The sequence below is a fragment of the Brassica rapa genome, chromosome A07, assembly GCF_000309985.2.
Source record: "Brassica rapa cultivar Chiifu-401-42 chromosome A07, CAAS_Brap_v3.01, whole genome shotgun sequence".
In the NCBI taxonomy this organism is placed as follows: Eukaryota; Viridiplantae; Streptophyta; class Magnoliopsida; order Brassicales; family Brassicaceae; genus Brassica; species Brassica rapa.
In genome coordinates this window covers 10,781,828-10,807,388 of record NC_024801.2, presented here as the reverse complement: position 1 = coordinate 10,807,388, position 25,561 = coordinate 10,781,828, and the positions used below count along the sequence as shown (strand labels likewise).

General features: G+C 32.6%; 1 protein-coding gene, 2 long non-coding RNA genes and 1 other non-coding gene across 6 annotated transcripts; 2 read left to right on the top strand and 2 right to left on the bottom strand.

The window, feature by feature from the left end:
• Positions 1–5,266: 5,266 nt before the first annotated feature.
• Positions 5,267–22,098, bottom strand: LOC103828940 (probable LRR receptor-like serine/threonine-protein kinase At1g29720). Of its 3 annotated transcripts, XM_009104574.2 has the most exons (25): positions 14,515–22,093; positions 14,240–14,432; positions 14,078–14,149; positions 11,371–11,442; positions 11,109–11,180; positions 10,962–11,033; positions 10,819–10,890; positions 10,086–10,157; positions 9,928–9,999; positions 9,785–9,850; positions 9,623–9,694; positions 9,182–9,241; positions 8,654–8,722; positions 8,449–8,499; positions 8,326–8,364; positions 8,190–8,233; positions 7,684–8,087; positions 7,384–7,582; positions 7,244–7,264; positions 7,006–7,140; positions 6,809–6,927; positions 6,513–6,723; positions 6,188–6,419; positions 5,947–6,097; positions 5,267–5,873 (listed from the first exon to the last, which is right to left on the bottom strand). In XM_009104574.2, exons 1-25 carry the CDS (start codon positions 14,612–14,614, stop codon positions 5,475–5,477), a joined length of 3,069 nt encoding a protein of 1,022 aa, XP_009102822.1. In that variant the 5' UTR covers positions 14,615–22,093; the 3' UTR covers positions 5,267–5,474. The 3 variants fall into 3 exon arrangements, 2 of the variants coding, with proteins under 2 accessions (XP_009102822.1, XP_033130689.1); XM_033274798.1 differs by having other exon boundaries at positions 8,326–8,499; positions 14,515–22,094; XR_004449134.1 differs by having other exon boundaries at positions 5,633–5,873; positions 5,947–6,080; positions 8,326–8,499; positions 14,515–22,098.
• LOC117126525 lies at positions 7,140–7,633 on the top strand. The gene is made up of 2 exons (XR_004449157.1): positions 7,140–7,299; positions 7,344–7,633. It is a non-coding gene; the product is annotated as an uncharacterized LOC117126525 (long non-coding RNA).
• On the top strand, positions 11,027–13,992 carry LOC117126526. Its single transcript, XR_004449158.1, has 2 exons — positions 11,027–11,267; positions 11,352–13,992. It is a non-coding gene; the product is annotated as an uncharacterized LOC117126526 (long non-coding RNA).
• Positions 22,099–24,373: 2,275 nt separating the features above from the next.
• LOC117127049 lies at positions 24,374–24,480 on the bottom strand. Its single transcript, XR_004449807.1, has one exon. It is a non-coding gene; the product is annotated as a small nucleolar RNA R71 (small nucleolar RNA).
• Positions 24,481–25,561: the final 1,081 nt, after the last annotated feature.

Here is a 25,561-nt window from a genome sequence, read left to right as displayed (position 1 = left end):
AATCGATTTTGGGAGCATTAAGAGCTTCAAATTGGTTGTTCATGGTGGTTAGGGTATTGATGACAATGGCAATCTTGTAATTACTTGAAGATGATGAGGGTGTGAGAGCAAAAATGTCATTTTCGAAAAAAAATAATAAAAAAAAATTGATGGCATTTTCGTTAATTATATGAACTTGTGGGGAGAATAAGGCATAGCTAATTTCCTAAAAAAAAAAAGAGGTTAGTTTTGTGTTTGACTTTGAGTTGTAGGTCAATTTTGCAAAAAGCCCAATAAATATATTCAAATGAGATATTACAAATTTTGGAATATTATTTAATTATATTATTTTATAATTTTATATTTTTTCAAAATTTTCTGCAATAATTTTCTACAACAATTTTTATATAATTATACAATTTTCTACCACAATATTTTTTTTTAAAAAAATATAAATTTTAAAATGTAATATTATTAGTTTCTTTTATATATCTACGAATTTTATAAACACTGTTAGGTTTAATTTTTGATAATTATACAGTTTTTATATTAATTTTATTTATTAATTTTTATACAATTTTATGGAAATACTCTAGAAGTATCACCGAACAAAAACCTAATACCTTTTTATGTTTATCTTGACGAGGATATTATGCTCGCTTTAAAATCAACACATCACATTTTAGTCAACTTTTAACAATTGTTGCAGGTCTATAATGAATGAGTTTTATAAAATTAAATGATTCAATGCGATTGAAAAAAATATATATGCACATCTTATTCATTTATAAATAGATCATATAAATATTTTTAAACATTAAATTTTACTCAGTTCGAGGCACGGTACTTTCTCCTAGTTATTAGATAGTTAAATATTACATTGGCACCATTCTATACGATTCAGAAATGGTATATTCTATTTCTAATCAAATATTCCGTTATATTTTAGTGACCGTTGACTGTTTACATAGTAAAACAAATGATAAGTTCCTTTATGAATGTAGGGGATGATTGGTAAATGCTATAACTTTATATTATTTTGTTGTAAAATTTAATCTGGAGATTTATTTCTTCTAGTTTTTATTGATGTAACTTTCTAAAACACTAATTTTTTGCTCTGAAAATAAAGCTTTCTACAGTCATATTTTGATTTTGCATAGATTTTTTTTTTTTGCTGTGAGTTTTTTGTGGCTGTGAGTTTTTTAAAGAAAGAAAAACTCGATTGGTTTGACATATATAGCTATAGACTAAATTTTGACTGTTAAGAGCATCAACAGCCACAACCAATCATCCCCTAAATTTTATAATGTCATAGACTAACATAAAGTATGTCATAGAAAAGGAAGAAAAAGAGGAAAAAGAAAAGTAAACAAAAAAAATTTAATGAATTTGACTCGTATAAAATTTTGAGTTCTTTGGATCGTCCATGTAAAATTTATAGAAAAAAAAACAAGTGAACATTAGGGTTCACCATTTTATCCGTTAGTTAGTTTTGATTCGATTTATTATTTGTTTAAATTTCATCTGAAAAATTTATATATCCATAAGTATTCGTAACAAAACAAATATTAAAATTAATATCTAATAAAAACGAAACAAATAAAATATTCTAAAAAATTAGAGTCGGATATTCGATCTGCTACGATTTTTATACAAATATATGTATATGTATATTTAAATATAGAATTTTAAATGTATAATTTTATATACTTATTATTTTAACATATAATTTTATTAATAATCTTAATTATTAAATTGAAAAAGAATATAAAATATTTATAAAACTAGAATTTATTCTAAAATTTTAAATGTTTAGTTAACTTTAAAATTTTATGAAACATATAGTATCACTAATATTTATTTTTTATTATTTATTATGTGAACGATATTTTTTGAAAACAAACTTGTATAGTTTTTCCTAAATTTATTTATTGAAAAAAGTGAACGAAATATCCGTAAATATTAGCAAATATATGTAATTTTTTCGGATATCCAAAAAGCCAGATATTCATAAACTAGGAAGCAAATCTAAAATACTAAAAATCATAGTAATATTCGATACGTGTCCACCCTTAGTGAACAAGAGGAAAAACAAGAAAAGTATACAATTTTTGCATGTCTTGAGTGATATTTTTTGGAACAAAAAATATGTGTATGTTTGGTCAAAAAAAGATTCATGTGTATGCTTTTGAAATGTTAAATTTATTGATCATAAATAAAAATTTATGTATAATTATTGTGGATAACTAATTCAAGAAGTGATTCTTCGTGCTTAAGAGAATAATAATGCTGGTCTTCTTCTTTTGCCGAGACAATTTTTCAACTCTTGGACAGGATTTTCCTCATGTCTCCTGATAAAATGAAAAAAAAATGTAATAAAAGGAAAAATATTTCTATATTTCCTGATTAATTAATGATCTAATGACTAACGACGACCTATTTATCCTAAACCCTAGAATAAATTATTTACTACTCAAGACTCCGACTATAGATTAGACAGTTAAAACTAGGATTTTATAACCAATGCGTTGTAGTTCCAGTTATGTTTGATCAAATAACGCATTACTGAAATTGATGAGTGCAATAACAAATTTATGGTGGAGTAATAGTGGAAACAAAAAAGTATTCATTGGTTATTTGGTTCTCATAGGATAAATTATGCAGGAGTAAAGAAAAGGGTGGTATAGGTTTTCCTGATCTGTATGATTAATTTTAATAATGTGTTATTAGCTAAAAAAATATGAAGACTAATAGAGAAACAAAACTCCTTATTTGCTAAGGATTTTAGATACTATCAGAAATTCAGTCCTATGGAACCAATAAAGTCATACTCACCTTCTTTTGGATGGAAAAGTATTATTTCAGTTTGATATCTGGTTAGTAAAACGCTAATGAAAAGTGTGGGAATAGAGAAAGGAAAAATTATCTCTGTATGAAATGATCCATAGATCCTTACTACTCTCCCGAAGTCAGCGATACCAAAACATCAAAATCAATTTTTGAACCCATTACTAAAGATGAGAAACCTTATTAATCCAATTTATTTCTCATGGAATATTAATTTGCTCATGTTTATATACACCCAGATGATGTAGAAATCATTCGAAGTATGAAGGTAAGTTGTTTATCAAGACCATATAAAAATGGCTGGAATTTTACAATATCAGGTAGATACACGGTCAAATCAGATTATAGAACATAACTGTTATTCACTGATGTCCAAGTTGTGCAGGATTGCTATGGACAAGATATCAAAACTCTACTAGTGTTTACATGGAAATTACAAAATTTAGTCTGGCAAGTACTATCGGGTAGTTTACCAGTAACAAGGAATTTAAAGTCTCGTGGTATTAAATGTGACACACCTTGTAATATTTGTGGTGCAGAAAAGAATCTATAAATCAAGTTATTTTCAAATATCCACTAACAATCCAAACATGGCCCTCTTTGAAATTCCTTTACCCCCTGATTTGTTTCCAAGGCCTCAGTTTTTGAGATGATGAATTATTTGTTCTGGAAACTACTGAAGGAGCCTGATTTAAGGTCCTTTTCATGAATAATATGGAACATCCAGAAGAATATGAATGAGAAAGACTATAAAAATAGAAAAAAAAACCCACAAGAGCAAATAGAAATAAAAGCTACAGTGTCCATGTTTTTTTTTTGACGTCGAACGGCTATTCTATTACTCAAGCTTGAGGTGGTCTGGGTAACCAGACCGGAATAGAACAACCAATGAAAAATAACAGAAGAATATGGAACATCCAGAAGAATAGGAATGAGAAAGACTATAAAAATAGAAAAAAACCCACAAGAGCAAATAGAAATAAAAGCTACAGTGTCCATGTTTTTTTTTTGACGTCGAACGGCTATTCTATTACTCAAGCTTGAGGTGGTTTGGGTAACCAGACCGGAATAGAACAACCAATGAAAAGTAACTCTCTACGAAAGGTCCTAGCCGTCTTAGCTAAAAAAAACTGATTGCATACTCGTAGCACATGGGTGATTTTGAAGTTCAGGAAACAAATCTGCTATCTTCTCCAATTATGTCGCGAAGCTTGGCCACTCCTGGAGTTCTTTTATCATTGCAATCAGCTTCTTGCAGTCTGTTCCAAAGCTCTAGCATGGCGAGTGTTGAAGCATATTTTCCATCGCCCATCGCAGTGCTTCTACCTCCGAATGCAATGCTGATTCACATCGAGTGAATTAGCTTTAAACCATGTCATCATTTTTATTAATCCATGTCATATTTTTTTTCTAATAAAAATGAATGTGCTGTGACATATATGCAAAGTTTAAAAAATAAATTCTCAAATAATGTCTAATAATGTCTAGGAATTAAACCTTTTAACTAATATTAGATTTTACTTATGTTCATAATGTTTACAAAACCGCACCGCATTTAATATTTAACAAAAATTTCTACATTCACCTATGTATCTATATGTCACTATTATGATCGTATGGCTGTTTTTCCTCATATGTTTCACATGTTACCATTCAGACCATTAAATCTTTAGTTGATCCTTCTCATTAACAACAAGAACCCTAGACGTGTTTGGAATTAAGCTAGTTAGATCTCTAGGGGATCATATACTCTCATCAACAACTAAAACCCTAGACTTGTAGAGATAATCAAGGGATTGAGCCATTTAGGCTACTCTCTAGTGAAAGAGTGGACTTGGTACCCTCGCAAGTCATCATGCTTAGCCTTAATGACTAACTAGATTTTGACCCGCACGCCCGTGCGGGTGTATTTTTTTTTTTTAAATGTGATGTTATTTGATTTTTATGTAAACTATTTAGGGTTGGGCAAAAAAATCAAATTCGAAGAATCGAACCGATCCCAATCCGAATAAGTAGTACTAAATCCGAACCGGAATTGATTAAATATCTGAATTATTCAAAATTTTGGTATTTGAAGAACTGAAACCTAATCCGATCCGAATCGAAGTATTTTTGGATATCCAAAATAGATTTATATACTTATATATATTATTATTTTTATATTTAATATATATAAAAACATCTAGAATATATATGATACTTTTAAGTTTGCATAAATGCTTGAAAATATATACAAATAATCAAACTTAAATATCTTAAATAGTTAAAAATACTCAAAACTCCAAAAATACTTAAATAATTATTAATTCTCTATCCAAATATTTAAAACAAACCTATTTAAATTGGTTATCCAAATCCTCAAAGATCTGAACTGAACACGAAATCCCAAAAAGACCCGAAAACGAACCGAACGCCCACCCCTAATCACTATTATAGTGGATATTTGAAAATAACTTGATTTATAGATAATATAGGATATAATAACAGTTTGACATGCATTCAGAGAGATACCAGTCTCTTGGATGGTATAAATGTAGTAAGGTTTTAGACAACTTGAATGGTACAAATGTAGCTAACTATCTATAAGATAACTTCACAAGCCTTTCTTCTTTTTTAAGAGATAAGGCAATGTACACAACTTTGTGATATCATATTGGCGAGGAGGAAACCTCTGCTGTGGAGTTTAGGATCATGGATTCATTGCAAAATGGGTAGAGATCAGAACCAGAAACAGAGGATTGCATTGTCGTTGCCGTTTGATGGGCCACACCAGACACACTCGAGCTTCCATGTGTATCAATGTTGATAAGATTTGAGATGCTCCAATTGTGTCCATATAGACCAGGATCTGACATAACCGCTCTTATGTTGATCTCTCCCTCGAGCATTTTAACAGCCTCTGACATGGTAGGCCTTAAGGAAGGAGATGAGTTTGTGCAAACGAAAGCAACTTTGATCATCCTTACTGCTTCTTTGCTGTTGAAATCTCGTTGGAGCACTGGATCTACAATCTCCATTATGTCCCCTCTCTGATGCAGCGTCAGAGCCTGAAATTTCATGTAGAAAGTATAAACATTGTGAATCGAATGAGTTGAAGAGAAACAAAATCTCCATGTTTACCCAATTGATAAGGGAGACATGATCATCACTTCCTTTCCGTTTCATATTACTCTTTCCACTAACAATTTCCATTGCCACAACTCCGAAGCTGAACACGTCTGCTTTCTCAGTCAAATGACCCCACAGTGCATATTCTGGAGCCATATATCCACTGCAACATTAGCGAAACCAAGGCTAAGCTTTTCTCTTTTTTTTTTTTTTTTTTTTGCCAATGTGCGTTTTTTTTATGTGCGATACTTACACGGTCCCTGCAATCTTGGTGCTAATGTGGGTGTGTTCTTCTTCATGGAGCCTAGCCAATCCAAAGTCTGATATCTTTGCATTAAGGTCAGCGTCTAGAAGCACGTTACTGGTTTTTATGTCACGGTGAACCATCCTGATCATCGATCCTTCATGGAGGAATTCAAGCCCTCTTGCAATTCCCACGCATATGTTTTGTCTAACTTCCCATTGCAATTTCAGGGAGCTCTTTCCTGGAAATGGATGAAAACCAAAAAGATATGATATCGCTTTACATGTGGTAACATACTGAAAACTTCAGAAAACTATGAATGACTTTTATTTACCAAACAGTGCAAGAGCAAGGGAGTTATTTTCCATGTATTCATACACGAGCATCAACTGATTCTTCTCTACACAACATCCATAAAGCTTGACAAGGTTTGGATGATTCAGACCTGAGATCATTCCTATCTCATTCACAAACTCTCGGTTTCCTTGGCATGACTTGGAAGATAGCTGCTTGACTGCTATGATAGTTCCATCTGAAAGCTCTCCCTGCATTAGATTTCTCATATCAGAAACCAAAAGCAAAGCCATCTTGTCTCTAATTGAGAAGAAGTTTATGTGTGTTTTAGCATACTCTGAATACGGATCCAAAACCTCCTTCTCCAAGTTTATTGGCTTGATCAAAATTGTTTGTTGCAGCTTCCAGTTGCCTCCAAGTAAAGCAAACGGTTTGCAGACCCTGTGCTCTCAAATCTATGTATCATGTTACATGGAGAAAATGGTATGAGCGTACGGAATGAAATGATTCATATATTCTATGATATCTGGTACCTCTTTCTCGCGTGTACTTGTCTCGTATGCATATTTTCTGAGTGTATAATCCCAAAGCCAAGAGAGTAACTGCTATCAAGCTACCCACTACCCCGAAAATTAGTGGATAATTGGTGTGAAGTTCTGTTTTCGTTGCTGAAAATGAAACACTGATCAAACTGTAAATATAAATACATTGCATCATATATAAACCAAGCTGAAGAAAAATGTCTTTATTAAAGTAGTTTTTGTTTTTGACCTCCACATTGTGGCTCCATACCTGAAATTTTTAAAAACAAATATTATAGTTATGATGTAGGAACCGGTGACTTGAGAAAGCCACAAAAAAGTACGAGAAGGAGTATAGTTTGTGCAGAACAAGTGGTGAAGGTTGCTTACTGCTGTGACACAAGGAGATAGCAGAGATAAGAGGACCATAATTTCCTCTTTCAGGAATAAGTGTTGTTCCTTTACCAGCCCAGTACAACCGAATCTCTAAGATATTATTGGTCACATTTGCACTCACTGTTTTGACAACAGGCTTCAGAGTCCCATTAGCCGCCTCTTTGATATTAAAATCCCTCAAGAACAATACTCCCTAACCAGGGAGAAAAAGTACATAAGGAAATGAACTTCAATCTTCCATGCATATGACTGAAACAAACAAAATTATTTTTGTGATCAGCAGTGAAGCTTTACCTGAACATAAACGTCAAATATGCGTCTGCCAAGACGACTGTATAGTTCTTGGTCTGAAAACTGGATCTCCATAAAATGGAGTTTCACACTGTAGGTTCCATTCTCCATGCAAAACGCATAATAAACTAGAGATAGAGGAGATCGACGTGCCGACTTATAGATATTAGGGGAATCCCCAGATAATCTTAAACTAGTTGAAATGATGTACGTGTCATCTGTGTTACTTGTTGCTTTCGTATAACCATCTGAGAAGAATTCCCCTGTGTTACTAATTCCCCAGTCTTTGAATTGCTGATTTGTTGCGGCTTCGGTTTTAGTGTTATCAGCTTGATAAGTGATTTTATGAGAAGATTTTGTAATAACTATGTTGTCTCCACCACAGTTTATATGTAGTGTTCGCTGATCTACCATCCATAATGATTATAACCATCATTGGAAAGAGATAATTAAGTAGTAGCAGAATAGATGCATGTTGGAGATGTTAAGACAGCTTATTATGTACTTACAGCTCGTGCAGTTGATTGGACCAGCACATGGAAGAATCCCAGTTCTGTACCAAATTGTTAGGCTTCTCAGCACAGAATATCCAGACTATATCTACTGCTTGATTGTTGTAAAGATAATGTTCAACAATGTACTTACAAATTATTTAAGTATGAGCTTCGGTATGTGTTAATGTTACTGAAACAGTGAAAAGTTGAAAACAGACACTTCAACATGAGAAACTGAGAATGTATATATCTATCCAAGATTTCATGTCCGTACCTATTCTCCTGGCAGCTAGGCCACCATGAGAAATTGTTGTAAGAGAGATCACTGTAAGAATAACCAAAATTGAAAAACATTTATTAACATAACAAAAAAAATACTTTGTAATATAGGCAAATTAAGCAGGGCCTAACCATACACATGAGATTTGCAATTGAGAAAAACATAAATTGACATAAGAAAAAGGAAGGTCTAACCGTACATATGAGCGTTGCTTTTGAGAAAAACACCAGATTCAACTTCTCCAGAAAGCCTGTTTCCGGTCAAATATCTGAAAGAACATGTCAAGAAAATATATACATGATCATGATTGTTGGGGGTGGATTTACATCCTCCCTCAAGACGCATTAAGACAATGAACTAGGCCCACTTTGTTAGAAAACCCTAAAAATCTTTTTTCTATAAATAAGAACTATCCCCTTATTAGAAAGGATCTCTCTCTTCCCCCATTTTTAGACCTAACACTTCTTACAAAAAGTTTATGGATTCTTAGACTTATTTACAATTGTAATCATACATGTAAAACAATCTTTGATCTATAAATTCTTTTAGATGTTCATTTCTCATTTGATTCTTTAAGATTTTTCCTAAACCTCAAGAATCTATTCTTTTATCTTTAGATTCTTTTATTGTATTGATTCAACAAACATTTCAGCATAAACACCATTTTTGGATCAAACAATGATATTATGCTATTCACATTGAAAGGTATCCAGACTGTAGTACTTACGTATATGCTGGTGCTCTTCCTCCATGAACGTCACCAGTCAAATTGTTGAATGATAAATCACTGCGTAAAACGTGTACAAAATAAATAAATTTGGTACAAATGTTAATATGTAACTATTACATATACATATTTGATAGATCCATCGAAAGTTCCTAAATAGACGCTCTCATATCTGCATATAACTCTCGTTAACATATTTCTCGCTATGATCGCTATCTATGTTGTTACCCATGACTTAATAATAATCTAAATATACACACATATAAATTATATAGGCCAGTATTTCTATAAGCACATGTAAATAAATGTCATGAGCATACCCATCTAGTCATGCACAAGTTCCTTAGCAGATATTCGTGGAGTATTTGTTAAGCATTCTAGTTCTGAATGATAACTTTGAAACTTACAAAGTCGTTTCACTTGTGACCAGAAAGAACTTACAGAATCCTTAGTTTTGGCATATTCCAGATGTAAGAAGGAATTGGACCAGACAAACTCACATTCCTCAAAATCCTGGAACACAGGGAGGGGAGACTTCAGTTTGAAAATTTCAGTTAGAATCACGCCTCAAGAAGGAAAAACATATCACAGGAAACTAAATACAGGGTTTCAATGGCTTGGCTCGATATATATGGGAAGATGTTAATCCCACTCGTATCAGTGATAAACCTGCATATGAGAAATATAAAACACCAGTCTCGTTTCAGTTGTATATTTTGCTAATCAATTGAAAGTAGTACACTTACAAGTTAGTAAGATTTTCTAGGCGGGCTATTTCATCAGGTATTGGTCCTTTTAGTCCACTCGCGTATAGATATCTGTTGATCATGGCCAGCACAAGTTAGACGGTGCATAAACAGAAGGTATAAGAGAACTAACGAAAATTGTTGCAGGACAAGCTTACAGCTTTTGAAGCCGAGACCAGTTGCCAATGTATGCTGGGATGGTACCATCAAAGTTATTGTCACTTACCCTACTGCATAATGAGAACAAACAAGGTTTGTTAAAACTTATCGTTTTGGACTACTTTACAGGTGAGCTGGTCTTTTTAATTCGGTTCGGATTAATCGGTTTTAGTTAGTTCTTACCCAAAAATTGTGCCTAATTGAACTGTACGAAATTTGGGTTCGATTGGTTCATTCTTGAATTAGTTCGGTTAATGAAAATTTTACCAAAGCCAACGATTTTAGTTAATTTGGGTTGTTTCAGTTAGTTCAATTATTCTGGTATGAAATTTGGTTGGTTTATTTCAGAAATTTTAGTTGTGTTGGTATCGTTTGGTATAAGTTATTTTTTTTTATAATGAAAAACTGAACTAATTGATAAACAATAGCCAATTTTTAATATGCCAAATTGAACCGATCAGATCATAACCGAACTTGAACAAAAACAACCTAAAATTTTGGTTAGGTTCAAAATTCCAGCCCTACGTGAGCATTTTGTAAGTGTCAAATCAATTTATAACCAAACTATTAACCTTAAGAAGAAACATAGCATACTAAAAGGTCAAAGACGAAGTTCAACAAAAAGCTGTAAACCAACTTCCTCAAAGCTTCCGGAAGAATTATATGTCCATGACTTTACTAATCATTTAGGTCTAATTAGTAATGAAAATTCATAGTTTATACAGCACTTACAAATCCTCAAGGTTCACCAGTCTAGCGAGAGTGTTAGGCAGGCTTCCTGTAAATTGGTTGGACCCAAGTTGTCTGCAATATCCATTTAGCATTCCCATTACACCAAAATATTAATGGTTAAGTTTAAGAGGGATATGTCTTACAATCCTTTTAGGTTGGTCAAGTTACCAATCTCGTCGGGAATCGGACCAGAGAACTGATTTGCTTCAACCCCTCTGAAAATTTCATCACATCAACGCAATATCAGGTCAAATCAAAAGGCGTAGTGTAGTAAATAATTTGATACGTACAGGAATCTCAGATTCTTGAAATTTTGTAAACCAGATGGTAAAGGCCCAGACAAACGATTCGCGCAGAGCGAGCTGCGTGAACATTCAAAGTTAACTCGCAAAACATGAATATAAATTTATCCCAAAAAACTATCAAGCCTAAATTGGTTCACCCAAGTTGTCTGCAAAACGAGAGAGAGAGAGAGAGAGAGAGAGAGAGAGAGAGAGAGAGAGAGAGAGAGAGAGAGAGAGAGAGAGAGAGAGAGAGAGAGAGAGAGCTGACATATAAGTAAGGTTTCGCAGTGAAGCCCACTCCATTGGGATTGAACCCGAAAGGTAATTTCTACACAAGTCTCTGCAAAAAAAGAAGCAGAAACTTGCTATAAATTTTCTGGATATTCTCAAGCTTTAGGTTTTGTTTAAGGATGCAACTAATGGATTTTTTTATGTTGACAATCTTTTATTTAATGAAAATTATAATATTATACTAAATAATTAGGAGTGTCAAAATGAGTTATATCTTATGACGTGACTCAGGTGACTCAACTCGATTTTTTATGAGCATGATCTCTGTTTTTTTACTCGTTTAATAAATAAGCTTAATGATCGAGATTAAATTAAATCACGAGAACGAGTTATATGATCGATCTTTAATGATCATAAGCTAACTCATGAGCTTGATCGCTTTTATATTAATATATATACACATATATATGTAGATGACTTCCATATTTAATTAAAATATTTTACATGTATATTAACTTAAATGACATTATGCTATGCATATATGCATAATTTTAATTTAATATTTATAATCAAATAACTATTAATTAAAATAATTAGATTTCGACCCGCACAACCGTGCGGGTGTTTATTTTCATTATATATACATAAATATTTTTTTACATCAATTATGGTATATATATTTATTTAACAAATTAATATATGCATTACAAAACATATTAAATATTATTTTTGTATTAAATTTATATTCAGTTTTGATCCACTGACCTTTTTATATTTATATTTAAAATAAAAAGATATCATGCATAAATGATTTGTATTATTAACTTTGATGAAATACATGTTAATTTATATACGTGTATTATATAGTTTTCCAATATTAACACGTGTTACCTACATATTACATTTCGAATATAAATACTTACAAAAAATAAAATATATAAATTTACCAATTTAATATAATTTAATCATATTTAGCACAATATAATAATTAATAATTTCTCTTAGAATGATTGATTATGGTTATATAATTGATAAAATGATAAAAAATTTATTTTAATATTATAAAATATTTAAATGTATAATATTATTTCATAACTAATTTCGAAATTAATGAAAATATTTACATATAATTTTTGAAAATTAAGATCTTGTTAAAATCTTTTAAACAGACTTGTTAAAATTTTTAAAATATATATTTATATTTAAAATAAAAAGATATCAAAAGATATTGTGATTAACGTAGTTTAAAGATTCTATATATTATTAGTCTTAATAAAATATATTTAATAAAAAAATTAAAGGATGGTCCAAATTATAAAACAATACATGGAAGAATTCATTACTTATATTTTAATAGATAATATAGACCATAATTAGAAATTTTAAGAAAATAGTATACAATTTTTTTTTATAATAAAATCTTAACTAACATTAATTTATAATAATATTAGAGTACTAATCACGAAATTAATCAATGATTCGTTTTATAGTAATATTTAAAATATCTAATAAGATTTTGTAGATTTTTTTCTCAACATATTTTTATAATTAAAAAATAAGAAAATTTTATAGGTGAGTTGTTATATATGTCAATTATTTAAGATGTCTTAATAATGTCATAATGTTAATTAGAATTAAATGAAATATAATTTTTTACAGAAGGTCCATTTTAAAAAAATCACACATGAAAAGAAGTTGGACTTCTGTTTTAATATAATAGATAGATAATCTCTAACTTACTCATACTGTTCAAGTAAATCTATTTTTTATGTTGACTGACCTAGTTAGTAACAAACTTAGTCAAACTATAATATAAATTCTTAACTTTTTAGTCAAATTCTTCACAAGATTGGATATATACAAGTACACAATAAACTGGAATTTGTTAACTAGAACGAGTAGTTTGAGATTTTTTTTACCTTTTGATATATATATATACACAATATAAAACGATCAAAAATTCTGGTTGTAGAAACTCTATAAATAATTGTTTGATAAAATACGAATATAATAAATCAATTAATTTTATCGGTTTTGAGTTAGACCGGTTCAAAATATGATATAGTTTGATAAAATAATAAGTTTATAAATTTTACAAAATGTTATATAAATATGCAATCCTTTTAAAATAAAAAATTACTATTTAGTACATATAAATTTTATTTAAATATGAAAAATACATTGTATCATTTTTATCTTCAGAAGAAAATTCATCCATAATCTTATTAACACTACAAAATATTTTGATATCATTTAGCAATTACAGCTAAAACTAATTCATAGTCATTGGTATACATCAAACACCAAGCATATTAAAGTCAGATTTATAAATTTTAATTAATATTCTTTTAATATTATTTTAATATAAAAATATTTCAAACTATTTGACTCTGAAAAATAAAATAAAAATTAATAAAATATCAGAGTTTCAACTTTACGATTTTTTAGAGTTTGCTTGTATACTATTCTTTATATTTTTAAAGATTAATATTACAAAATATGTTTAAGGAAGATAAATTTTCAAACTTTCATGTAATTTATTAGTTAGCAATTTTAAATTTCAAATTTCAAAAATTAATTAAACTTATTTAATTAACGTATTGAAAATATTTAATGAAATAATATATTTATAATCAAAATTTAATATATTTTAATATTTGTAAAAACCTAAAAAGAATCTATTAATTGGAAAAAGTATAACTAATTATCGATTCTTTACAAAGGTTCCGGGTGGTTGAACGTACATCGTTTGGAGATATTGAAGTTCAGCTAACTCAGGTGGAAGTTTTCCTCGAAGGCTAAGGGTCTTTAGGTCTCTTTTTCGTTCAAATGCAATCAGAAAATATAAAACATATCACACGAGAATATATATAAGGCAGACGAGACAGACAATTAAAAACACTCACATGTTTATTATACGACATGTTGTGTTATTGTTGAAGCTACAATCACAGTCAATGGTGTTGTTTCTAAGCTCCGGATTGGAAACAATAGCAACTTCGGGAATCATCTTTAGGGATCCTAAATAGCAAGGGTCTCCAGAACTTAGGTCCAATCCGTTGATACCAAGTGTAGTGGCTATCTTCTTTAGAGCATTCACTGCGTATAATATATATTTATAACAAGTACAGATATAAATATACGGATTTTGATAACAAATGAATGGCTATTATTCTCATACACTCATCTTGATGAAGAATTGATGAAACAGATGTTGAGATTGCTAAGAAGCTTGTGATGATTGTAAATAAGGGGAAAATAATTGAGAAGACGATCAACATATCTAAATGAATTATATATTGCGATTCTTTGTATGAGCACTTGTCTGTTTGATTCCCAATAATACACAACACACATACATATATAATGCTTTAAAGTTTGACCAAAACGTCCTCAACTCCTCATCTATATCTGGTCCCTCATTTTGACAAAAAAAATATCGGGTCCTGTATCGCTGAACTCAACTACAAACAAGTCTTAAGACTAATCTCGAAGATATGCCAAGAGCCGTACTTATTTGGCCATCGAAAAATATCAAACCCTCAAGCTCTATAAATAACTTATTTGAGAGTTAATGTTTCAAAAATAGTAATTTAAATAATTGCCAAACACTTCAATGAGTGTGCGTGTATGAAAGAGTACATGTGTTTTAATAAATACATAACAAAATTTAATTAGGATATGGAAACGTAGGAAGACTCAAGTATACAATCACATCCGTATAGATACATATACACACCACTAGTTCTTATGATATTATGAAAGCATTAAATGAACAGTTCGCCGGGACGAAATTCAAAGTAAACGCAATTTTGTTTTTTTGAACAGAAGTAAACGCAATTTTGTTGTTTCTTTTTTTGAACAGAAGTAAACGCAATTAGTCAAGAAGAGATGTTTGTATCAAAAGGAGAGAAATTAAAGAGTGAAAGAGAGAACAAGAGAGAGAGAGTGTGTGTTTGAATATACATGTTTAGTATGAAAAGAAATTTCTCAATTCAGTTTCAAAATGTCGACAGGTAAAATAACATGCACAAAAGCATACATAGATGTACAAAGATCCAAGTTAACTGGATTACTAAATCGGCTCATGTCACTATATATACTCCAGTAGTCCTTTTTAAGTTGAGTTTCGAAAGTAATAAAACTTATCTTGAGTTTTTGATATCACTCAAATTAGCCTAAGTAATTTGTACACTTTCAAATAAGAAGTCGAGTTGTAATACTTAGGGATCGTATCCATAATAAGTTAAGGCACACAAAAATCTTAAACAAATTATAATTGACTTAGGTCAATTATGGAAATAGTAAATTATAGTGGTGAACAAGGCAGTTCTTCGGTTGATTGGTTTTAGGTTTTGTAAACAATTATGAGAAACCGTTAGACTTAAGATTTATATTAAGGTAATCAGAATTATAATAGTATAGAAGCTAGACTAGTTTATTGGATATTCTAGAACTCAAACAAAGTAATAAATTATCAGCTTTCGTTTGTTTAGAATATATATTGTCTGGATCTCAGATTTCAACTGTCGTTTGTTGATCTGGAGAAAGCGTCGATCGATGCACTATCGATAGATAGTCGATCGATACACCTTTCAGAACATCGATTGATACACCTATAGGGTTGACGATCGATGTTCCTTCCAACAAGCTTTAGAGAGCGGGTTTGACTATGTTCACTAGGTTTCCTAGATCAACTGCCGTTTGTTTCTAACAATCTTAGCACAATATGAATTATTTCAGGTGACAGAACATGCTTCCGCTTGCGTATGATTATCCTAATATTAAGGTTCTAGTTAGCTACTCTAGAACACAAGCAATAAAAGCAATTGAACTGATGTATATCCTAGACAACTCAGCAATCTATATTTGGGGCTAGTCCTTCATAATCCTATTTGAACTCTAAACCTAACAAGATGAACTACTCAGACTTAGCAAAACAATTCATAGCAAATAGCATAAATACATTCATAAATAGATTAAAGTTAGAAATACTTAAGTTCCAATACAATCTCTCGAGGAGTCCTGGATCTTCTCTCCAAATCTACTAAAAACTTTTGCTGTGTAAAAAAAAGAAAAAAGTGTGTGTTGCCTAGAACAATGACAGAGCATATAAATATTAGGTCAAAAGTCGGCTAGGGGTATTTATGTAAATATGTCTTGACTTGGATTTTAAGCCGGCTGGGTTTTGCGCGCTTTGCTGTCGATCGATGGTATACTCTGGATATCAACGTCGAACTTGTTCAATGGTCTGCTTCGAGCTTTTACTCATTTTATCTCCAAAATATACCAAAATTATCATTTTTCTCTAAATCATCTATGAACCTGTAAAAGTGTTAATAAGACCCCAAAATATAGTGGATAGTTCCTAAAACATTTATATATCATGGCTAAAAATAAATAAAATCAAGAATATATCATTTTTAAATAGGAAAATTTGGGTTCATGTCTATAACAGATCGTCAAATTAAGCATATAACCATAAGAGAACTTAGACTATTATATTTGTATAATAATTGTCATATTACCCTTGACATACACTTTTTTTATTCTTACAAGTATGTTTTCTCCTTCTACTTTTAATTGCTTTTAATTTCTGTTAGAACAATTATTAAACTTTGAATTTAACATAATAAAAACATAGATTTTTTTCTACACATAATATGTTTTGAAACTTTATAAACAAACATATATTTTATAATTTTTTAACAATATTCCATAAACACAACTTTAAATCTATACTATCATAGAAATATATATAGTATAGTCAGATTTTGTTTTCAAATAAGACACAATTTTGTTGTGCTCCAAACTATTTAGAAACATAGAAAGATAAATAATACTCCCTCTGTTTTTAAAAGATGCATATTTTAGACTTTTCACATATATTAAGAAAATTCATTAAATATGCATTTTTTTTGTGAATAACAATTTTCCATAACTTTAAGCCAATAGAAATTCAATAAACACCATTAATTTTTTTGAAACTTACAATTTTTCATAAAATCATACGTTGAAAAAGTAAAAAATGTATCTTTTTAAAACAAATTTTTTTTCAAAACATACATCTTTTAGGAACGGAGGGAGTATACAATATCATCTCTTGCTTTATTTTTCTTTCTTTCTCTCTCTCTCTCTCCATCCTTCATTTCTATATTCAAAACAACAATTCTTTGTTTCCTCCTTTATGTTTTGCTTTTATTCTTCTTCATATTCTCCTTCTTATTTTTAATTTTCTTCGATGTAATATGTTATTGTTGTGATTTCATTGTTTTGTACTATTATTTGCCAAATATAGTATATCACAATATCACACAATTCATTCAAATAATCACGTGACGAGAAGGAGATATTGGTCCACTTTGGTACTAAATTATCACATTTATCGACGTATGTCTATATTCTTATTTTTTTCTTCCACTATGGTTATCATACAAATTCTCCCTTTTAAATACGTAACTGACGGGAAAAAGGCTTCTTAAGTGATATGGTATTTTATAATTTTTAAAATATTTTTTAAAATAAAGAAACTGCACCAACTCTATGACAGAAAAAAATTATAATTGATTGAATGACTAATTCACCTATATAGCTAGAATACAATGTATGTTTTCGATAATATTTTGTATTATCCTTATAAACAACCGACGCAACCGGCTAAAGAAAATTGTAAATATTAAACCGTGGCTTAATGTACTTCACATATTTACAGAGTCTTTAGCAAGAAAACAAATCAGTTCTTTTTTTTGTGAATATCAAAAACTCATGATGGCGACAAAGCAGAGGCGACACTCGAAAGGCATAGTTGAGGTCGGCAAGACAAAGCCGACGAGGAAGGTGAGGTGAAACTAGAAAATCTTGTTTCGAAGGTGCTGAAGACGATCTAAAACTACGAAATTGATCTTCTTCATCGCTCCTCCAATGTCGTCGATCTTGACCTCCTCCGATACCGTCTATTGTAAGCACCTTCGGTGTCACCGATCTTGAGCTTGTTCGTTATCATCGAGTTATTCTTCGACACAACCTTTCTCCACCGTGACACAAAGAATATGGCGGGTCAAAAGAAAGAATAATGCTTGTTTTTGGTTTCACTGAATTTCATTGATAATTGAGTATCCAACAGATACAACTTTAACACCATCGCACCAAAGTAGAAAAAAACCTCACAAGACACCCCTACAGGCTACAGCACATACCAAACAATAACGCATTTCCTGTACCAAAAAGAGTTACAACCCACACAGCATCTAAATCAGAAGCCTATACCAGTGCTCAGAGGCCACAACTTTCATCGACCAAAAAACTAAAAAGGCCAAGGACGATGATCACACTGGACACACAAGCCTATGTTTAGTCACACTTTGAGCAATGAAAGAATAATGTTATATCACTGTAAATTTAAGTATATACTATTTCATAATTTAAAGCATTTAGTATATTATTTCTAGACCATTTGATAGTTTTATGTATTTGTACTATACTATTTACATGTCTAATCTATTTATATTTTTCATTTATATACAATGTTTCAAAATATTAAATTATATATACTATTTCTTTATGTATTCACCAGTAGTTACGTGCTATATTTTACATATGATGGTCGGCTTTACCAATTCACGTGTATAACTGGAATAGACTTTCCACTCTGTCCTATTTGAAGAGAACACCTTATAATATTTCTTTTTTGAACACCTTATAATATTTTTTTTTTTTTATCAACCAACTATTTCATTAAGAAAACATAAGCAGAAGCTAAGAGTTCAAGGCGTACAGAGCAGATTTTACCAAGGCATCTGCAGCAGAGTTCAAGCTCCTAGGTACATGAGCAAAAGAAATAGACGTAAAAGATAGGGATAGACTCTCGATATCCAAGTTGATTCCGTAGAGCTCACCGGATGTTGTTTCGAGAATAGTACTTTGATAAGCACCTGGTTATTTGACTTAAGGCAGATATTGGTGAGATGAAGAGCCTTGGCCTGTAACAGGGCTTCCCGTACAGCTAGTGCCTTGGCCATCAGTGGTGACGCCACCTTATAATATTTTCTTATACATTGAAAAAGAACGTTTTTAGTGGTGCCCCGATGTTATGCCTCCTCATTGGTAAAGTGTGTTTGCATTTCGTCTTTTTCAGCTGTAGCCTATTGTAATACATCACCTCCTTCCACCGTCTCTTTTTCTTCTTCAATTATGTGGTGGTTTATTTTCATCCTCTATCAACAAAATCATATCTTCTCCTCCTCTACATGATTCTTTTCTTTCCCTCTGGTCATCCTACATGATTCATATCTTCATCAACTTCACCTCTGGTCATTTCTCCTCGATCACCTCCATCTGTGTACGGTATGACCATTACCAGCATTGCTTTATTCTCCTTCGCCACCGTCACGACCCGTTATAACCAGTTTTCTCCTTAACTCTTCCCACAGTCTCTTATTCTATTTCACTTCTTGTACAAGAAACAATTTATTTTTCTCCGCCGCTGCTGTGAGATACATTTTCGCTTATGCCGCTGTGAGATATACCTTATGCTTATTCGTCCTCTCATACTAAAAATGATCATTGAAGTTAAACGCTTTTGTTTTTGTGTTCTGTTCTATTATTGACATATAGAATAGAAATATAGACGCCACCACTCCACCACCCATTGTGTCATTGCACCACCATATTATCCTCCATCATCATTGCTATCCATCGTATCCAAACCTTCACCCGCCCATCTCTTCTTGTCCACCACCATGTGGTGTTTTTTTCCTAAAATTATTAATTTTATATACTATTTATCTATCAATACATTATCATTTCCATACTATTTTTCATATGGTGTGCAATTTTATTAATTCGTGAATGTAAATGGAATGGGCCCTTTATTTTATACTAATATAAAAAAAGGTTTTGGTGCCAAATGATATATGGTGTTTTTGACATCATTGTATATATGTTTTTATAGGGCTTTCAGTCTTATTTCGAGTTAGTCTAGTCTTTTTTGAGTCGTTTTAGGTTTGGAGTAGGTTGCAGAGTCGAATGAGGGTGCATGAAGAAAAATACCATATTTAGAGTGTTTTACCGCGGAGCAGCCAGGCGGAGGCGGAGCAGTTTGATGGTGGATCCCTCAAAGAGAAGTCGAGTGATTGCTCCCGACATTTAAGGAAACCTTCACGATATTTTGGAATTTTGCCCTAACTACACTATCTTCTCCTCTAACCTATCGGCGCCTCTATATAAAAAGCGCCTCCTATCTTTCCATTGTCTTTACGCTAGTTTTTTTTTTCAAGAAACAAGCTACTCTAGAATTGCTTTGTAAGGGAGACAACTCCATCTTTCTCACTATTGAGAAGATTATCATAAACCCTACTTTATTTATATTCAATCATATCATGTATAATTAAGAATTGCTTTCTGTGTTTGCTTGTGTATGTAACTCTAATTTATCCAATAGATACTTTGCATTGGATCGAAACCCAAACCAAATCTATATTTTTGGGTTGGGTTTGGATGATGTTCTTGGATCCGGATAAAATGATCAAACCCTAGAAAGAGTTACATATAAATACAAATGTATATACGAAATCTCAAACAAGCTATTTCATAAATAATATAATTTTAAACAAATTCCCTGCTTCACTTTATAACATAATAATGTATAATCTCAAAATACTAATTTATATCATTTTTAACAACTTCAAATTTTATTTATAATCCAAGAAAATCTGCTCTTTCGAAGCGCGGGTCAAAATCTAATTATTTTTTAAAACATAAATTATGTAAACATAAAATATGTGAACTGAATTTATATAAAACTGAAATAAAAACCTTTAAAAAGTCACAAAAGGTATATAAAAATTAAAACAAATGGAAGTTTACGAAAAAAATCCAACATCATTAGTAATGTCTCTGATATCATTATTTAAAAGCCTGCAATGAATCATCAATGTCTTTTATATTATTATTTAAAAGCCTACAATGAATCATCTTACATGTGAGAGTGTGGAGAAGAACTTTTGTTTTTAATAAAAATTTCTTTAGGTTTTAGGTTTAGACTTAATATGCACGTTTACATATATATAAGAATATAAAAATACATACTTTTCTATTTCTTTTAAATTAAATATTTTAATGATTACATATTCGGTTAGAAGAATATATGTTAATGAATGAGAAATGGAAAATACATGGTTTTGTATTAGAATTTTAGTATATTTGTATTACTAATATTTTTAAATAATTACAAAAACACATCGGTTTCTTGGTTCGGTTCGGTTTTAAACCAAAAACCGAACCATTCGGGTTGGTTTTAAACCGAACTGAACTATTCGGGTTGGGGAAATATTTAACCGAATGGTTTAAAATAGACTTACGTTTGGTTTGAATCGGTTTCTGTTCTGTTGGTTCGGTTTGACTCCGTTCAGTTCAGTTTTTTTGCCCACCCCTAATCATTTACATATGCAATTATTTCGCCGTCTTTCTTTGAAAAGATGAACTTATCCTCTTTCAGTAATGGAATATCGTTTTTATTCAAAAACTAGACTTGTATTTTTAACCACCCATTTATTAACTATGTGGCTTTTATTTGTAGTAATTATTTAAGGGGAAAATTGTTTTTTTAGAGCAAAAAAATGACAACTATGTCCTTTTAGACTAATATATATTTTGTGCAAGTTTTGTCTATAATACCCTTTAATATTTTTGAAAATAAATTTAATAAATAGTTTTACAAACAATTTTTTTTTGGAAAAATGATAACTATTGATAAAATATCTATATGAACTTAGTGGTATTTTTTTCAGTTCTAAAAATGTTTAAATCATAAATTTGATATCTTGCATATTTGCATTGTTTTATCCATTCATCCATGAGCATTTTCATCATATAGATTAGGTTTCAGACATGTTTAGGTTGCATTTTGCATACATGAGTCTCTATTAGGTACTGGAATACCACATGAGGCTATTTGGAGCTCAAAAGAGGTGAAAAGGTGACCATTGAACGAACCGAGCATGGGAGCGACCTCCCGGAGCGACATCACGAAGTCGCTGTGTCCCACTTCTCAGAGCGACCTTCCTAAAGCGACGCCATGAAGTCGCTCGCGTTCTCATTACTCCGAACAGTCTTAGATGACCCTGGAGCGACCTCTCAGAGCGACCTACCAAAATCGCTCCCGATCCAGAGCGACCCGTTGGAGCGACTGCACAAAGTCGCTCGCGTTTTCACGTCCGGAGACACACAACTCGCTCTCGGAGCGACCTCTCGCAGCGACCCAGCGAGGTCGCTCCCGAAGCTTGGAGCGACCTGTCCAGAGCGACAGGGAGAAGTCGCTCGCCATCTTGGTTCCCGGAGACAAGAAATCGCTCTCGGAGCGACCTCTCGCAGCGACCCAGCGAGGTCGCTCCCGAAGCCTGGAGCGACTTGTCGGAGCGACGAGCCGAGGTCGCTCCGCGCCTATTATCTGCTCGATTTCTATTTTACTTAAGGGCCTTTTGGTCATTTCATTATGCACGTTTTGCACTTGGAAAAACCTATGTTTTAAACATCTTTTGTAGCCACCAGTGGCAGATTGTCTTTTATCTTTGATCTATTGAGAAAGACACAAGAACTCTCTTGAGAAGTTCATCTCTTGGGTTTTGATTTGTTATGTTCTTGTGTTCTTGTTGATTTCTTATCTATTTCTCTACATGGTTAATCTGAAATCCAATATGGGTTTAAGAGGAATCATGGAGATTAGTGAGTAATCACCTTTGGAATTCATGGGTTAGGGAGATTAAGGGTGATTAGGTTAGAGTTAGGATGTTTTGGTGTAGATCATTCATATTTCCTTGCTAGTAGAGTAATCATAATGCATCTTCTGAGTTGGCCACTCAGTTGTTGATCCTTAGGCATTTCTCACCCGAAAGGTGTTCGATGAAATGCCCGAGACAACTCTCCTAGGCTTTTAGTATACTTTGCCAAAGACATTTGTTGTTAAAGGTACTAAGATAGCTAATAGACTTGTTAGTAATGATTGCTTTCATATTATTCAACCAAAGACATTTGATGTTTGAGATATGTTAGCAAATGAGCATTCATCTAGACATAGAGCTTGCTTAGAATTGTGTCTAGGCTTAAGGTTGATTGTTTGATTGATCATTTGCCATCCTTAGTTCGATACTTGATCACCCAAGGTCTAATCCCTATACCCATGAGTTCTCTTTTCCTTTAGTCAAGAAAGTATCATTCTGTTATTGCTTTCTAGTTTTAGTCATAGTTTAAAACCCTTCTAAATCATTGGTTGCACTTAGATTAAGTGAGTACTTGCATTCTCAGTGCTTTGATATCCCTCAGAACTGGTTCGACAATCATTTATACTACAACATTTGTCTTAGGAGCCTTGAAAACTCCTAACATCAAATTGGCGCCGTTGCCAAATTCTGAGTAGATTTAAACATTGAGATTTAGTCACTTGCTTGAGACTAAGTCATTTTTATTTTCTTTTGTTACTGATTCTTCTTCACCTCCCTTTAATCTACAGGTGTATGCACTTGAGGAGCAGGGGTCCATCAAACCTAGTTCCAAGAGCTGCAGATATCAGAGCTTTAGAGAGAGAGTGTGCTAGAAAGAGAAGAGAAGAAGAGCAACAGGCTCACTTGCAGAGATTGGATACTGATATGGGAGACATACCTCAAAACCAACAGCGAGCAGCTCGACCTATTGGCACTTATGACCGCCCCAACATTCATGGTCATAGATTGGGAATCCGAGCACCAGCTGTAGCAGCCAACAACTTTGAGATCAAATCAGGACTCCTCAATGTGATCGAGAACAACAAGTATCATGGCTTGGCTCTAGAGGATCCATTTGATCACTTGGACAGGTTCGACAGCTACTGTGGGTTGTCAAAAACCAATGGTGTGTCCGAAGATGCCTTAAAGCTCAAGCTATTCCCTTTCTCTTTGGGGGATAAAGCACGTCAGTGGGAGAAGTCTCTACCCAGCGACTCCATCACCACTTGGGATGACTGCAAGAAAGCATTCTTGGAGAAGTTCTTCTCTACTTCAAGAACTGCTAAGCTGAGAAACGAGATTTCCAGCTTTCAACAGAAGAACTTGGAAGGCTTCAGTGAAGCCTGGGAGAGATTCAAGGGCTACCAAGCTCAATGCCCACACCATGGCTTTTCTAAGGAGAGCTTGCTGAGCACATTCTACCGTGGTGCTCTTCCTAAGTACAGAGCTAGACTGGATACAGCTAGCAATGGGTTTTTCTTGGGGAGAACTGAGGAGGATGCAGAAGAGCTGGTTGACAACATGGTAAAGAGTGATGCAGTCTACAGTGGAGACCACGACAGAGGCAGTAGAACAGATGATAAGCAGACGAGGAAAGAGATCAAAGCTTTGGAAGACAAGATCGACCTTCTCATTGCTGAAAAAGCCACCCAAGAGCAGCTGAAGTTTGTTGGTAACTCCAGGCAGGAAGATCCACTTGCTGTCAATGAGGTTGAGGGTTTGGAAGGTCAGGAAGAGTTGTGCTTCATCAACAACAATGGTAGCTGGTACAAAAAGGAGCCCAACTTTCAGTACAACAACTACCAACAGAAATCCTATCCCAACAACCAACAGAGTGGTTATCCGCCTAGAAACAACCAGCAAGGCAGCTATCAGCCTCAGCAAAACCCCTCTTCTGGTTCCTCTGCTCCTCAAGAGAGCAGCACTGATACCTTACTGAAACAAATCTTGGAGTCTCAGACTAGAAGTGAGAAGCATGTTGGTTATGAGTTGAAGAACCTTCATACCAAGATTGATGGGAGCTACAATGAGCTCAACAACAAATTCTCTCACCTTGCTTCTACAGTCAGGAATTTAGAGAATCAGTTTGCTTCCATGAACACTCACCAGAATCGCCAGCAAGGATCTCTACCTGGAAAGTCTGACCAAAACCCCAAGGAGGCCAAAGCTATCACCCTTAGGAGTGGTAAACAGTTACCTCCTAAAACCCTCACCAAGGATGCTGAGAAACTAGGTGAGGGGGTTGCCATCAACATAGATGATGAAGTGGTGATTGTTGATGAGAAGATCAATGACGAGATCTTGGAAAAGATAGTAGAAGCCAAAGGTAAAGGAAAGGTTGGGGAAGAGAAGAAGACAGTAAAAGATGGTGAAGTTGTTACTCCAGCAAGTGAAAGTTCTTTTGTTCCTCCTCCCTATGAACCCAAACTCCATTCCCTGGTAGATTCAAGAGGCAGCTGCTAGAGAAATACA